This window comes from Bubalus kerabau, chromosome 12, assembly GCF_029407905.1.
Source record: "Bubalus kerabau isolate K-KA32 ecotype Philippines breed swamp buffalo chromosome 12, PCC_UOA_SB_1v2, whole genome shotgun sequence".
NCBI lineage: Eukaryota > Metazoa > Chordata > Mammalia > Artiodactyla > Bovidae > Bubalus > Bubalus kerabau.
Window position 1 is genome coordinate 77012488 of NC_073635.1, and position 17081 is coordinate 77029568.

General features: G+C 42.2%; 1 protein-coding gene across 5 annotated transcripts in view; it reads right to left on the reverse strand.

The window, feature by feature from the left end:
• The window catches only part of DZIP1 (DAZ interacting zinc finger protein 1), a 49734-nt gene that overhangs the window by 15627 nt on the left and 17026 nt on the right, over window positions 1-17081 (reverse strand). For 4 of the 5 annotated variants that reach the window (XM_055542847.1, XM_055542848.1, XM_055542849.1 and 1 more), the window contains 5 exons: window positions 10547-10687; window positions 10051-10099; window positions 8514-8570; window positions 6055-6111; window positions 663-722 (listed from right to left, as the gene is read on the reverse strand). In XM_055542847.1, coding sequence (XP_055398822.1) covers window positions 663-722; window positions 6055-6111; window positions 8514-8570; window positions 10051-10099; window positions 10547-10687 — 364 coding nt within the window. The remainder of the gene's footprint in view (window positions 1-662; window positions 723-6054; window positions 6112-8513; window positions 8571-10050; window positions 10100-10546; window positions 10688-17081) is intronic. The other variant, XM_055542850.1, reaches the window with a different exon arrangement.

Genomic DNA, 17081 nt, shown 5'->3' on the forward strand with positions numbered 1-17081 from the left:
TTTAGGATCTCTAAGTCATTAGAAAATACTATTAATAATGTAAATAAGCGTTCACAAACTTTAAAAATTAGTTGATAGGAAATAATTTTTATTATTACTGCCAAATAAAATGAGGAAGCAGTAATAACTTTAATTAACTCCCCAAACCTATAACAGCTCTCAAATTCTGCCATTGAGATATTCTGTATGTAAATATTCCACATTCAGAGCTTAGACATTATGCCTTCGTTGCTATTAAAAACAATTTTTGAAATGGGCACTTTACTTATTCATTTGGTAGATTCAGGGTATGAGAAATGACTACTGTGATATGAATATTTTTATATAATAATTTTTATATAATCTGGCACACAACTGTGTCAATCTGTCACCTGATCAGAAAATCTTGGCATTGACATATGGCTTAAATTTTTTTTTCAAGTTCCCTGACACAGAAAATTCTTACTCATATGCTAAAAAACAGTAAGGCAGGGCAGAACTATAACAGCACATTATGGGAACAGGATGCCAGAATACTACAGACAGACTGGAAATGTAATCCAAACCTAAATGCCTTCCTAATTTTGATACACTACAATAAAGCTCAAGTACTTTCAAAGCTTGGGTTTTAGCATCTAAATGTGATTGATGCAGATATAAACCCTGATCAAGCTCATGGTTACCTTTTTCTTCCTCTGAAAGTTCTTCTATTGGTTCCAGTATGTGCGATGAGAATGCCTGTTCTATTAATGAGGAAAAATAAGAATAGTACAGACAGGACAACAGCAAAGTAAAGTTAGTTCCTTTCAAACAATTTTGAAAGACATTGTTCCATAGTACTTTAACCAGGCCTGAAATAGCAGGCCTGAAATGGGAAAAAAAAATTAAGGCAAGGCAGTCAGTTAAACCTGGTTACTTTTCCACAGTATTCGCCCTTTCTATGTATTTTCTGTTAACTCACTCTCAGGAAATTATATTTTTAAGTAATTAGGTTAAAATTTCTTGCTCATCAACTTAGTGCCAGACATGATTTCTTTAAGGCACAAGGACACAACTGTGGAAGTTCTTCTTCACTTATCCCTAAAAATATTTTTTGACACAGATATATTTTCCTTATATCATATATATATATTTCCCTATATCTTATATATATTTTCTTATATCATATATATATATCCTTATATCTTGTATCTATATTTTTCCTTATATCATATATATTTTTTTCCTTATATCTTAATCAGGTAGCTAAATAGAAAATTATCGAAATGATTTCAATTTCCAAAGATAAAAACATAAAAAATTCCTAGGGCCCTGGGGTTCCCACTTCTTGTTAGCCCCAGGGCCTTCGAGTAAAAGGACCAGAATAGTAGAAGGTCAAGGAGAGGTCTCTTGGGGTCAGCAGGAGGACTTAGACGCACTCTCATCATACACCTCTGTGTCCCTAAACAACGTTTCACGTGCTCCCAGAGAATCAACGGGGTAAAGCTGTCATCAATGGATGACAGACGAAGATGGGCTCTTCCCAATCCCACCCCAGAAGAGTGACTGGGGGAGATGAAGTCTCTGGGTGACTTCCCGGGGAAATGTCACCGTGCACACACAAGAAAACCCAGGGCAGCATGGATAAAGTAAACCCCATCTATCAGCAGAGGGAATAGGAGGTCAGGGTTGGCTGAAGGTCTAACTAACCACAGCAGTCAGGCTTTAGGCACAGAGGGAAACGCAACCAAAAGTCTGGCTTAGGGGGTGCCTGGTTCACTCATTTTCAGCCTGGAGGCTGACACAGGTTGCCTGAACAGAGAGCTGTTCACCGGCTCCCACAAACGGAAGCCATTTCATTCCACCACCAGACCCCAGGGTGGGTGACTGGGGAGGGTAATAGTGGCCAACTTACTTCCTGGGCTTCCAGGCACAGACCTAAGTGCTTTGCATGTATTATCTCAGATTTACTACCTCCTACTTTGAAGGTCTTCTAATTTATTAAAGGGTATTTCTGGTATTCTATTTTAGGCATATACAAATATATATACATATACACACACACACACATATATATTTAATAGCTATATTTAAGTGTTTATAACTAGGCTCTTACAGCTAGTTCAGCAATATAGTCAACATCTCTAACACTGACTATATGGGAGAAATGCATTTTAAACTACTTTCAAATGAACTGTCAGCACACAGTCTATCAGTAAATAGGATTCCACTTGAATTCTGAAACATAAACATGGCCCCACCACAAAGGAACATGTGATTTGAACCCTGTAACGCAAGTGGTGAACACCACAAATGTGCTTTTGAATTTATTATTCAGCATCAAGATTTTAAAATTATACAGATGAAGAAAAAAATGTGTAACTATGGGTGGTGGTGGACGTTAACTAGACGTGGTGATTATTTTGCAACATATACAAATATCAAATCATTATATTGTATACGTGCAAATAATATAATGTTATATGTTAACTATACTTCAATAAAAAGTTTAAAAATTTTTAAAAAAGTAAGGTTACACATGTATTCTCCTAATTTGAACTGCTGAAAACAGAGATTTAAGAGGATAGCTAATTTCATTTTTTTAAGTCACATAGTTTATATTTTATTGTAATTTCTGAAAAAGACAAAAATAAAAGTTATAAGGAAAACTTTTATAATATCTTACAATATCATAATATACAAACTTATTATATTATAGGATAATCCTATGATTTGTCTCTCTTGAGTCAGGATTAATGGTCAAAACCTGACATTTCCTGCGGTGGTGCAGAAGGCAGGGGAAGGACAGATTCCTGAATCTGGACTCCTACAATAATAAAGGCTGAGGAAGCGAGGCTGACCAGACCCCAGAGCACCGAAAGCAGGCTGATGTCCCAGATTTGGGACGGAAGGCCTGCCATCCTCATGCTTTATAAGCCATAGGTCCAGCCTCCAGTTCTGTCCTGAGCTGAGTTGAAATGCTCAGAGGCTTCCAGAAAAATCTTTCTGTCAGTCTCCCACCATTACCTCCAGAAGAAAAAATCCCAGTTCTTCACCCAGCCCTTTCTCCACTGGCTGACTTGGTTGGACTTCATCGCCCCACGCTAGAAGCTAATGTTTAGCCTGTGCATGCTCAGCGACTTCTGCTCCAAAGGCCTTGCCTCATCCACCCTGACCACAGCCCAGTGGAGTAGCCAAGACTCTTCTCCCCATCTGGCAAACAAGAAAACCCAAGTCCATGGTCTCATGACTCAACCATGAATCCAGACTGTTTCCAAACTCCAGGCTCTTGGCCATGAAGCTCCAATGCCTTCCCACTGATGCCCGTGGGGTTTGTCTTCCAGACATCACCCAGCCAGAACCTGAGCTCATCATGTTCTGGCCTTTCTCTCTCCTTTGCTTCCCAATCACTGGTACAGCCTTTCCACCAATCCCATAGAACGGCTGTTATGTTCACTCCCTCCCATTTCGTCACTGTAACCCCAGTCCCTAGGTAAGGAATCTCTTGTTGTTTAGTTAGTCAGTTGTATCCGACTCTGCAACCCCACAGACAGTAGCCCACCAAGCTCCTCTGTCCATGGGATTCTCCAGGCAAGAATACTGGAGTGGGTTGCCATTTCCTTCTCCAGGGGACCTTCCTGACCTAGGGACTAAACTCACATCTCCAGCTTGACAGGCAGATTCTCTACCACTGAGCCACCTGGGAAGCCTGTCAAAAAGGACAGGAGACCATTCAAGGACAGACTAGGTATCTCTCAGACTATGTCTAACATCACCAACTGATCTCCCAGCTCAGATTCTTTGAATTCTTCCTACAGCCCAGCTCTCCAATCCTGCCACGCTCAGTCTCTGAACATTCAGCAGCTATGAAATGCCACAAGAAAGACCCAAACAGCTTCAGTCCATCACTCAGTGGTTGCCATAAGCAACCTCAACCAGCATCCCTCCAATCTCTTCTGCACATTCCCCACTCTGTCAACAAATTCATCCCCACCAATAATTCACTTCCAGTGCTCTCCTGCCACTTTTTGCTGCTAATTTCTGCCTGTCTCCACGGAGAGGAGCAGCTAGTACCCCTCTCCCTAGGGCAACGCATATCTTATAAGTGTTCACCTTGACTCTGGACAACTCCAGAATGCCTCTCCCAGCTCTAAAACCCCCAGTCAGACCTGCTGAGACCTCTACTGCAGCTGCCTCTGAGATCAATGTCCCTTTAACACCCAACCCTGCTTCTCTCACGGGTGTCATCTGAGAGCAGTGCCCAAATCTCACCTGCAAACCTCCACCCCGCAGCCTGTGTCTCGGGGAACCCAACCTCAGCTGGTGAGTAATCCTGAGATTTTTCATGGTAAAGGACCTCATCGAGGTTTATGATAAAACAAAAGGAAAGACAGAGAGGAAGCTGGGCTAATTAATGTTGTGCAATCTGTGACCAACCCTCCCTGTCCTCTCCAACCTCCTGCCCCCCCACCCCCAGCACCTGGGGAAGCTGCCATGCCTGGGGGCGGGGGCAGTGGGCCCCCGCCAAGCCGGCTCCTCACTCCTAACCATTGAGATGCTCACAAATCAGCTTTGATCCCAATCCAAGGGCTGTGGGCCTCATGCCAGGCTGGCATTTAAAATGAGCATTTCAATCGCAGCAGACGCCAGCAAGGGAGCATGGCTAATTCATGCAGCCCCAGCCTGGGCAGGGCGGGATCCACATGGAACACGATGCTCTAAAACTGACAGACTTGTTGGGACCCTGGAATCAGCCCCAGATAGCATTCCATGCCTACCATACGTGTCCCTGCTCAGGCACCAAAAATATAAAACAATGAAAACACGGCCCTCATATAATGTCAGATAGGAAGCTAGCAAAAACAAAGGGGAAACAAAAGAAACTAAAATACATGTTGATATACAAAAAGAAATAGCCAGCAATGCCTTATAAAAATCAACCCTAAAAAAGGAGGCAACAGAGAGATATTAACCCGACATAAATAATATGAATAGACAATAATTGTTAGAAATGATTTCCTCCTATATTCATATATAATTCATATTGAATATATTCATATATTTCTCTCTGTTACTGGTTCAAAGGAAAAAAACCCTGCATGTTCTAAACACTTGAAGATAATAACATCCAATATGTGAAGAATTTATGCATTACGTATTACAAACACACACCCAAGGGAACCAATCCCCCTGAAATGATCTTAGGAAAAAAATCAGGGCCAGTAAACACTTCATGAATCAGTCAGTGAGTAAAGAGAATAATTACAAAAGGCCATCATACATGAACCACAATATTTCTGAAGACAAAAAGTCCAACTCAACTGGCCATGGATTTAAGTCCAAAGTAAAAGGCTAAATAGAGAAGTGGAATAAAGTAATCATTAGATTCCAGAAACATTTGTAGGTAAGACAGGAAAAAGATGGTCCCCCTCCCACTTTAAATCACTTAACACACAGCAGACCACAGGAAAACAATATATTGAAAACATACCATAAAAACTGCTAGCACCTTAGTTGCATAAAGATATGTTTATAAATATTCACCCTGTCTACTGGATCATGTTAATAACAATTATTACCCTGTGACCTGGTCCAAGACCTGGATCCTGGCAGCAATTTCATCCAGGGGTTCCTACTTTTTCCTTTGGTTTCCATCACGTGTCTTTTCTAGATTTTCTCAACCAATCCCTGCAACTGTTTGCTTAAAAAAGGTGACTGGCTGCCACATTCAAAGTTATACAAACAATCACGTATGCCCTGTGGCATGTGCTGGTTGGCTGGTCTAGTAGGAAAGTCACCCTCTTACCCAATACCTACTACTTTCCACCAAAAATCACAAATGCTCCAAGAACTACTCAGAGTTAAAAATCTCTACTTGTGAGCCCAGCAATAGATACATTTTCTACTTTATGGCTGGTAGGTTTGACTAGTTCATAGTAGCATTACATAGGAAGACTGCAGTTTTATTAACTATTTTGCATTCATCAAAATGTTTTGTTTGCATAAATAACCCCCACAGAAGCACTTTTCAGTTAATAAGTTATCTAACTCAGGTGGAAACTGTATATAAAATGCTGAGACTTTGCTGAAACTTACCATGTGCCATTGTTAGACTTGACTTCGTATCCAGTGTCTGGGGGGCTGGGGCATTCACTGAAAAAGCATAAAAATGTAATTACAGGGTCCTGTATTTATAGCATTAACATCTGAACGTGAGGATAAACTGAGTATTCATCAAATTAGTCAAGGTATATTAATACACAGATCATGAGGGGACAAATGTTTCAAATGACAAAGATAGCACCAACTAACCTAAACCAAATTTATAACAATTTGAAATACAATCCACCCTTTTCAAATATACAAGTCAGTGGGTTTTAATACAGTCACAGAGGTACAACCACAGAGGTTATGGTTATGGGACAACCATAACCACTCTCAAGTTTTTGAACATACTCATTACATGTACACCTCCCCAAATACCCAGGTCTATTAGCCTCATCTCTCCCTCCCTGCAGGCCCGGGCAACCAAAGATCTACTTTCTATCTCTATGGATTTGCCTAGTCTTTACTTATATTATAAATGGAATTATACAATTAGTTATGTGACCTTCTGTAGTCCGCTTACTTTAACTTAGCATCATGTTTTCATGTTTCATCCATGTTGAAGCACATGTCAGCATTAGCATGTATTTTTATGGCCAAATAACATCCCATTTCGTAGATAGACCACATTTTATTATCTATTCATTAGTTGATGGCCATTAGGGCTTTTTCCACTTTGGGGCTATTAAGAATAATGCTGTTATGAATATTCATGTACAATAAACCAATTTATAAGACTACCCCAATCAGTGGGCTGAAAGACACCTTTTAAAGGCATTAATTCAGCTACAGCCTTTAAAAGAGTATACCTGATTCAAGTAAGACAACACTCTTTACATCAAAATATCTCAGAAAATTAGATTCTACAGCCTCTCTTCCAATACTGACAATTTCTATCTGAGGTTCCTCTCTCAACTATTTGTCTATTAGTTTACTGACTTTTTCCATAGCTTATTAAAAACAGATCTTTAATTCTAATCCTATCTAAGAAATACTGGTCACAAGCCCTAGCTACCCCTGTAGGCATACAATTTCATCTTTACAATGGCTGGTGTGAAAGTGTTCAACTTCTAACTATGGGTAAACTGCTAACGATTCTGGAAATATGGCCTTCGAACCCATCTGCAACTTGCTAAGCTAGATCCAGGTTTGACAAACTACAGTCTATAAGACACACCAACACCTGCCTGTTTTTGTAAATAAAGTTTTATTGGAACATGTTATCATTTCAATGGGCTTCCCAGGTGGTGTTAGTGGTGAAGAACCCACCTGCTAATGCAGGAGACTAAGAGGTGCAGGTTCAATCCCTGGGTCAGGAAGATCCCCTATTAGGAGGGCATGGCAGCCCACTCCAGTATTCTTGCCTGGGAAATCCCATAGACAGAGGAGCCTGGCGGGCTACAATCCATGGGGCCGCAAAGAGTCAGACACAACTGAAGCAACTTAGCACAACGGTTCCAATACTGTGCTGCTGCTGCTGCTGCTGCTGCTGCTAAGTCGCTTCAGTCATGTCCAACTCTGTGTGACCCCATAGACGGCAGCCCACCAGGCTCCCCTGTATTGTGCTAAGTATAATTAAAATATAAACAATAATAATTGAATGTCTTGTAATTTTTCCATATGTCTTTGAAATGCTTCTGTTCTCCCCTTAGCTCTACTCTTGGCACTTTAACTGCCCTCTCCTTCTCAGCATCTCTCAACCTCTTCAGCTTCCAGGACCAACATCAACAGGCCTCAAGAAGCAGTTGAGCATTTAAAACCATCAGCCCTTTCCAGTCAATTGTGCCCAGTTCCCAAACATGCTCATCAGTGTCCTTTCATCACTACAAGTCCTGGGCCCACATGCATGGCCGTTCTGTGCCCGGCCTCGGGGCAGGCCCTCCCTTAGTATTCAGATCCTGTTCACACGCTTTCCTGAATGGAACAAAAATATTTCAACTAATATTAAGAAGACAATCCATCCATTTCTCAACTGTACAGATGATGTCTTTTTGGATTCTAGCCAAATCCTGACAGCTCTGGAAGACAGCGGTGCTGTGACTTTGTGAGTGACTGACCCAAGGGCCTTGGGTCAAACCCTGCAGCACGGGGTCTCAGAGATGCCAAAATGTGGTGGTCGCAACACACAGTCACATCGTCACAGTGCTTTGCCTTGGGACACCCAGAGCACACACCGGGCTGACGCCAAGGAATCTTTAGCCATTCCTTTATTAGGCAAACTGTCAAGGTAATAGGTATGGCTAACCAAAACCACCACAAAACCACACGGACATTTATAATAGTGGGTTTTAGAACCAGGTCAAGGCCAGGAATCAAAATAGATCATTATGTAATCTCCAAACACACTGATGTTCTAAGAATCGTCTCTAAAAAGAATAAGCAGAAGTTATATATGGGTTTAAGCATTTTAAAACTATCTTTAGAACCCTGAGCCTATCACAGAAACTTACTTGGTACCGTTGGGGCAGTTGGCTTAGATTCAAAAGTTTGCCAGGTTAAAAGATTCCCTGAAATTAAAAAAAGATAAATTAATAACAAAACCCACAAGCTATGGGTTATATTTTGCTAGTGTACATCCTAATATTTTCCCCAAAAATACAATACATGAAATGTACCAACATGTAGCGAAACTTACCCAACAAAGATGTTTAACATAAATCCCTTCAAAGTTAACTTTTTCCTAAAATTATTTTTCAAATATTTATCCCAATTATTCAGGTATTCCTAATTATCTGAACTGTAACTGTTTCAAGAGAAGTTACAGGGAACTACCACCCTTTCCAAAACTTGATCTTAAAACAAGGAAACCAAGTGTGCAGGTCAACATACAGGCCAATCTCATTTTACTACACTTTATTGTACTTTGAAGATACTGCACTTTTACAAATTAAAGGTTTGTGGCAACACTGTTGTCAGGTGACGGTCAGCATTTTTAGCAATACAGTATATGTTCATTTTTTTAGACATAATGCTATTGTACACTTAATAGACTATGGTATAGTATAAGCATAACTCATATACACTGGAAAATAAAAAACAATTGTGTGACTCGCTGTATTGTGATTACCGGTTGTATTGCAGTGGTCTACAACTGAACCTGCAATATTTCCAAGACATGCCTGCATTTCTCATGACCCCAGAAACAGGGAGGAAATGCAACCCATACATATACCCAGTACCAATTCCCAGTTGGCATCCCTCAAGTAGACAAAGATGCCCTACTATCTGAGACAGATGGGAACCAAGACTGGGACCACTCAGAAGGCAATCAGGCAGAAGGCAAGCTTGATGCTATGATGGGAGACTGTATTTCTGACTCCCAGTCCCGCTTCTAGACCAGTTCCTGAATGTTGTGGAGATGGGTGGCTATCATTGCTATTTTCAGTAGGCTGTATATCCCCCCACTATGCTTAGAGCAAACCCTCAACCCCAGCCGGCCATAACAAAGAATCGCGCATCAAGCCTCCATAGCACTTTAGGATAATTAAGAGTTTACTATCAATAACAATAGCCAACACTGATGAGTATTTAACAGGTGCTCTTTACATATTTTCCCATTTAATCCTCATAACAAGTCTATGATGTAAATACTACTAATACTCCAGCTTCTGAGCTGAGGAAACTGGGGCAGAGGCTCACAAAGCTACAAAGTGCCAGAGATGGGAGCTGATCCCAGCCTGCCTGTGGACTCTGCGCTTTTAATCCTAAATCATCTAACTGCACATTCATCCAGGGGTACAGTTACTGAGCACGTATTATGTGCATAACAATACTCTGATAAAAAGCACAGGAGACCATTTGATGACAGATTAGGTATTTGAAATTCTTCAACTCTCTGGGTTGTGGTAACAGAGCTCCCAAGTCAAAAAAACTAGAGGAATGTCATCTTAGCACCCGTGAACCGTCTCAGCCCCACATTCACCAATGTTCAGCACACCATTAGGATGGCCCACCTTGCCTTCAGCACTGGGATCCTGGTCCACTTACCTTTGGGTTCACTGACACTGTTTAACGGTTTACTGGTGAACTCTTTAATCTGCAAAGAAGAACAGTCTTTCAGCGATCCATGTTTGAAACTAGACAGGGATGTACTGGATGATCAACAGATACTCGGCTCAGTAAATGAACCTTTTCACTAAATGCCCCAAAGACACAGGACATGTGGACTTTAATGACATGGAGACAAATGTTTTATAAAAGCAGCATTTGGATTCAGCTGCTTCTCAAAGGAATTAGCGAAAGAAATTCTTAGGTGCCTTCACATTTATCCTGATTTTTAACTGAAAAAAATCTAATTGCTCTACAGTATTTCAAAAATACCTTTTAAAAAATTATTTTATTGACTTGGACACACAACCACGGTGGGGTGGGAATATATTCTATCTTCATCTTATCCAACTTACAAATGCTCTAAAGACATATGTTCTTAAATAAGTTGTACTGGTTACAGAAAAATGGTGCCAATATACAAACACCAAAATACCTGCTGTCTCTGAGTGATGATCAGCTCATTCTGTTCCTGGAGCCTCTGCCCTAGCTCTTCTATCCTTTTCTTGTAGAAGACATTACTTGCATTTAGATCGTCTATCATTGAAGTTCGAAGTTTCTCTATATGTGACAGGAGCTGCAAGAAAATGAGGAAGAAAGGTATGCATATGGAACCTGCATGTAAATTTCTTCTTTCTGCAGTTTGTATGTACAAACCCCGCCTTCTCACTGGCTTACGTCATCTGCACAATGACTAACTCTCTGATCACCGTGTCCCCAAGGCCCTGGCTGTTACAAGGGGCTTCATCTCTGTTCCCAGGGAGCTCACGGTCCAAAATAGACAACACTGATCATGTGAACGGCATAGTAACCCATTACATGAAATCACATGGGGTGGAGTGAGGATAATGGACTGGGCCACCCGCAGAGCAACTCGGACCCCAGGCAGTCCTGTCCTTACAAGTCCACACATATCATCCCAGCTGGAAAGCATACTCCCCCAGCCAGAGAGCCCAACTTAATTATTTTATACACCTAGCAGTCTCTGTCCCTTGGCAGGTTCTCAATAAATATTCATTGAGAAATGAAAGGGGGTTGGGGGTTAAGGAAAAGAGGAAGAGAGGAGGGAGAAGGGTAGGGAGAGGGTAGAAAGGATGGATGGAGGAAGGGAAGAGAAGGAAGGGAAGCACAGGGCAGATACATCCAAAGATGCACAGATTCATCTCTAGAGGGAATATCAGTTCTGGACAAGAATTCAAGAAAAGGGACTTCCCTGGTGGTCAAGGCTAAGATTCATGCTCCCAATGCAGGGGACCTCGGTTTGATCCCTGGTCAGGTAACTAGACCCCACAGACCACAACTAAGATCCTGCATGCTGCAACTAAGACCCAGCCCAGCCAAATTAATTAACTAAATATTTTTTGAAAAAGAATACAAGAATTTGGTTTCAAAAATTCAAGGAAACATTCTTAAAGCAATTTCAGATGTTGCTTAAAAGGAGGAGAAAAAACCCTTGGTAAATGGCACGAAGGATGTTCCAAGCCTGTGGCCTAGGAATGGAGACAGGGACCTGCAGGTCAGAAAAGGTGGGTAACTGTGTTGAGAGGCGCACAAAGAGAGCCTGGAGCAGCATTTCCTAACTGGAGAGGTTCATTTGTTTTTTAAACAAAGACTCAACACATTTTAGGGGCTAAAACATTAAGCACATCTTGTTGAATCTACACCACAGCATCGTGGATACATGTTTTGACCCTGTTGTTCAGATGGGGAAACTCAGGTCTAGAGAGGTAAGTAGCTGACCCACATGCAGACAGCTGGAGGAGGGAAGAGCCTAGACCTCAGCTTTCCTGTCTTCCAAGTCCACACTCTCAAACTTAGTGTCTGTGTCATGAGATGTGTTAAGAAATTGTGCATGCGTGCTTAGCTGCTCAGTCTTGTTTGACTCTTTGTGACCCTATGGACTGTACCCCGCCAGGCTCTTCTGTCCTTGGGATTTCCCAGGAAAGAGTACTGGATCGGGCTGCCATTTCCTCCTCCAAGGGATCTTCCTGACCCAGGGACGGAACCCGTGTCTCCTGCACTTTCTGCATTGGCAGACAGATCTTTACCGATGCGCCACTTGGGAATCCTTATTCACAAGAGTGAACAAGAATGAACCCTAAAATAATGGTGGATTTTGGGGGACAATGACAGATTGATATAGGTTCACCAGTTGTAACAAATGTATCACTCTGGTACAGGGTGTTGATAATGCGGGAGGCTGTACATGGCAGGGGTGTGGGGGGCAGGGTATTTGGGAACTCTGTGTATTTCCTCTTCAATGTTTCTGTGAACCTAAAACTACTCTAAAAACAATCTAATTTACATTTAACAGACACATAACAAAAACAACAACAAAAAGTTAAAGCTCTCCATCAATACATAGCAGGGTCTTCCCTCTGAAGGGCTGTGTGCTCATATGAGGCCAGACAAACAATAGGTTGAACCAAGTTACAAAGGTTACCTGAGTAAAGACTAGAAAGAAACCTTACATATCCCAATGGATGCCAACAATCTCAATGGCAGAAGAACACTTTCAAGAGCCTTCCCCACATTTTCAGAGACCACTGTAAGAGTGCCCCCCACAAAACAGTCTGGGAAATCCTGAGCAGGAAAGTAGAAGGAGAAGCCAATAAAAATGTCCAGGGGCCTGGGCGGAGGTTTAGGATCAACAATATGGGGACTCATTGCAGGACCCAAAAAGAAGGAGGACATAAGAAAAATGATGGGATGGCATCCTTTTGATACTGGAATTAAGAACTGACCAAGAAGGTACAGAAAGAGTCGCTGAGAGAGGAATGTGCTAGTCTAAGATGGGGACTAGCCAGAAGTTATTTCAAAAAGCTGGTGGCCCTGGAGCTCATTTCTTTTCCTTTTTTAATTAATTAATTTTTGGTTGCAGTGCATCTTCATTGCTGCAGGAGGGCTTTCTCTAGTTGGGGCGAGCAGGGGCTACGCTTCATTGCAGTGCCTGGGTTTCTCATTCCAGTAGCTTCTCTGGGTGTGGACCACGGGCTCTAGGCACGTGGGCTTCAGTAGTTGCGGCTCTCGGGCCCTAGAGTGCAGGTGCACGGGCTTAGCTGCCCTGTGGCACATGAAGTCTTCCCGAACCAGGGATCGAACCTGTGTCCCCTGCATGGGCGGGCAGATTCTTATCCACTGTACCACCGGGGAAGTCCTAGAGTTCACTTCTTGTGACTTTCTACCACTGTGAGTTTTACATTTTTTTTCTCTACCAGCCACATCACTCCATTCTGCTGTCCTTTTACCGCATGACCATTCCACAACGTCCCGAGCTCTAAGAGTCTTCTGTTGGGCGGAAAAGGGTGTGCCGCCATTTACCTGTGGTTCCCTTTTAACTCCTACCACTGTTATTTTAAAACAAAACCAAAAAAAAAAAAGACTGCCAAGAATTTAGGTAAAGCAATAAAAAGTTGGCAAACGCAACTTCCTGTAAGCAGAGAAATACAATATGTGCATTGTAGGAACAGTAGGCACCAATCATGTGGAATAATTGATAGTCAGGTCTCGGGCACTGATTACTAAACCTGAGGGAATTCGCCCCTCTGCTGGGGTTTAAGAGGAATAAAGGGAGAAGCAAGGAGCTTCTGAACAAGCAAAGCCAGCAGACAAGGGAGCAGCGTAGCCTGGTGGCAGCGCCAAAACTCCACGCTCCCAGCACACGGGGCGAGGTGCCTCCCTCAGAACCAGACCTTCCCTTCCTCTCTGTCACCACCTGCAGGGGCCAAGTGGAAAACTCTACAGCTTACACAGTAGTCTAGCCAGAAAGCCACTGACATTTCCACAGCTGCCTGGAATGCAAGAGGCTTAAAGGAGCAAGGGCTAAAATCCCCTATTAAAAACGAAACCTGAATTTCTGTCCCTAAACCCCCGTGTGCTAAAGAAGCCATGAAGAATAAAAGTAGGACTTCAAATCATAAGAGCAGTGGTTCAAACCATGGATCTGAAACACAATGATCTGGGGTCTGCTGCCATTGTTATTGGTGTTTATTTTTTTCCAAACTCTGCATGTCCCAGACTTACCTGCTGAATCAGACACTCAGAGAGTGGAGTTGGGCAGGGGCATTTTAGAAAAGAGTCTCAGGAACTGCTGCCTTAGAGCATCTCAAAGGAAAGATTCAGGGTTCTTACAGAAAAGCAACTGCTCTAAGTTGTCACTGGCTATTTCCCTCCCCTGCTGGCTAAGTGCCTCGAGAATGACAGGCGAGCAAGGCAGTGGGGTAGATAAGCAGGGACCCAAGGTTAAGACGACCTGGATTCATATATCACGCTCACACTAAAAGACAGCTCTTTCCACCCTGCTCTTCTGCGCCCTACAATCAGCATCTCTCTCTCCAAAAAAAAAAAAAAAAAAAAAATGGCTGAGTGATCCCCTTGTTGGCCACCTATCAACCTTCTGCATTCATTTAGCAAATATTTAGTAAGCCCCTAAGAATTGATGCTTTCAAACTGTGGTGTTAGAGAAGACTCTTGAGAGTCCCTTGGACTGCAAGGAGATCCAACCAATCCATCCTAAAGGAAATCAACTCTGAATATCCATTGGAAGGACTGATGCTAAAGCTGAAGCTCCAATACTTTGGCCACCTGATGCAAAGAGCCAACTCACTGGAAAAGACCCTGATGCTGGGAAAGACTGAGGGCAGGAGGAAAAGTGGGGGGACAGAGGATGAGATGGTCAGATGGCATCACTGACTTGATGGACATGAGTTTGAGCAAACTCAGGGGGATGGTGATGGACAGGGAAGCCTGGCACGCTGCAGTCCATGGGGCCGCAAAGAGTCAAACACAGCTGAGCAACTGAACAAGAACAACGAGCACATTTTAGGAACATTATTAGATTCTGGGAATACAGTGCAGGAGTAAACAGAGCCCTTCCCTTGAAAGGCTAATGATCTGGCTGGACAGACAGACAATAAACAAGTAAACAAATAAACTACTTTAAATAGTGATCAGTAAGAGTTACACTTGTGAAGTGAAGAGAATAATTAAGAGAGAGGATCGCTTCCCTGGATGGAGGGGTCTTGGGTGACTTCAAGTGTCTTAAAGGAGGAGAATGAAGGCAGGAGCGATGCTCTCCTATTGGCCTTGAAGAAGTCACAGTCAGGTTGTGAACTGCGGAGCTGAGGGTCTCACTCCACCCTGACTCCCACGGCTGACCGTGGGGAACTGCACATTGCCAACCATCTGAACAGGCTTCAGAGAGGCCCCAGAGCCCCAGAGGAGACAACTCGGCTGACACCTCCAATGCAGCTCGTGAAACCCCAAGCAGGAGACCCAGCTAAGCCGTGCCTGGACTCCTATCACATGGAAACTGTGACATACTAAATCTGTGGTAATTTGCAACACAGCAGAGAAAACTAGGGTTTCCCTGGTGGCTCAGACGGTAAAGAATCTGCCTGCAATGTAGGAGATCTGGGTTTGATCCCTGGGTCGGGAAGATCTCCTGGAGAAGAGGAGAATGGCAACCCACTCCAGTACTCTTGCCTGGAGAATTCCATGGACAGAGGAGCCTAGTGGGCTACAGTCCATGGGATCACACAAAGTAGGACACGACTGAGTGACTAACACTTCCACTTTCAGAGAAAACTAAATCAGAGGAGAAGGAGCCAGCCACATAAGGAACAAGGGGAAGGACCTCCCAGAAGTAAAAAAAAACCACGTGTACAAGGAGAAAAAGGCTGGGTGTTCTATAAATTACCAGAAGGCCATCATAGCTAAAATAGTAAGGTGAGAGAGAGGATCAGGACGAGCTGAGCAGCCAGGTTGTTCTGTCTGCTCTGCAGAGAGTAGATTACAAGAGAGGAAGGCTAGAACTGGGAGACTGGATAGGGGGCCCTTTTAGAAATGCTGGGAGCTCAGTGGAGAAGCAATAGAAGCCATAGAAATGTCCGGAAGAACATGGATATGAGATACTCGGCAGGACCCATCAATAGCCTGGAACTGGGAGTTGAGGAGGAGATGGGAATCAATGTCTGCATCTGAGTGGACGAGGATGCCATCAACCAAAAAGAAAAAGATGTCTGGGAATAAACCCAAGGACCTCATTTTAGACACATCACATTTAAGAAGTTGTGCAGATGCCGAGTACCAAGCTGGCTATTGCGTCTGGAGCTCAGAAAGGTGGGTTAGGTTAGAGAAATTAATTGGGTGTTATATCTACTCATAGCCCAGCCACTATTCCCCTTTAACTAACTCTCTCTGTCCAATTGCTGGAGCAATAGAACCATGAGAAATAAGTTTCTGTTGTTTATCAGCCACCCAGTCTATCCTGTTTGCCCAAAAGGGGATACAAAGGACTATAAAACACATACAATTTAAAGTGAAAAAATAAACCGATGTTTTCCTACCTAAAAATCTCAAATAAATTTATTTTATATTTTTGCACTATTATAAAAGCATCTTAACACTTAAATTTCTGATGTACCTAGCAGAAAGGAAATAGGTGTTACAATTAATTTTTGTTTTCATTAAATGACTTAAAAAGTGACTTTAATATGAACAATCCTCGTTTTTATAGATAGACCTGGAGATACTGTGGGTTAAGTTCCAGATCATAGCAATAGAGCCAAATTGCAACAAAATGAGTTGCATGAATTTTTTAGTATCCTACTGCATGTAAAATTTATGTTACACTACATTGTGGCCTATTAAGTGTGCAGTAACATTATGTCTTAAAAAACAATGTACATGTTAACTAAAAATACTTTATTGCTAAAAAATGCATCATCTGACAATGCAGGGTTGCCACAAACCTTCAATTTATAAAAAACACAATTATCTGCAAAGTGCAATAAAACAAGGTAGGCCTGTATTCAAAACTTAGATTGCCACTCTGTAAAGCAGAAAAATTAGAAATATGTATTTAACAATGAAGAAGAGATTAACTGATGATACATCAATAAGATCATCATGGAGTCATGAAAAAAAATTGAAAATGCTTATGATATATTAAATTAAAATGTATAAAGTTA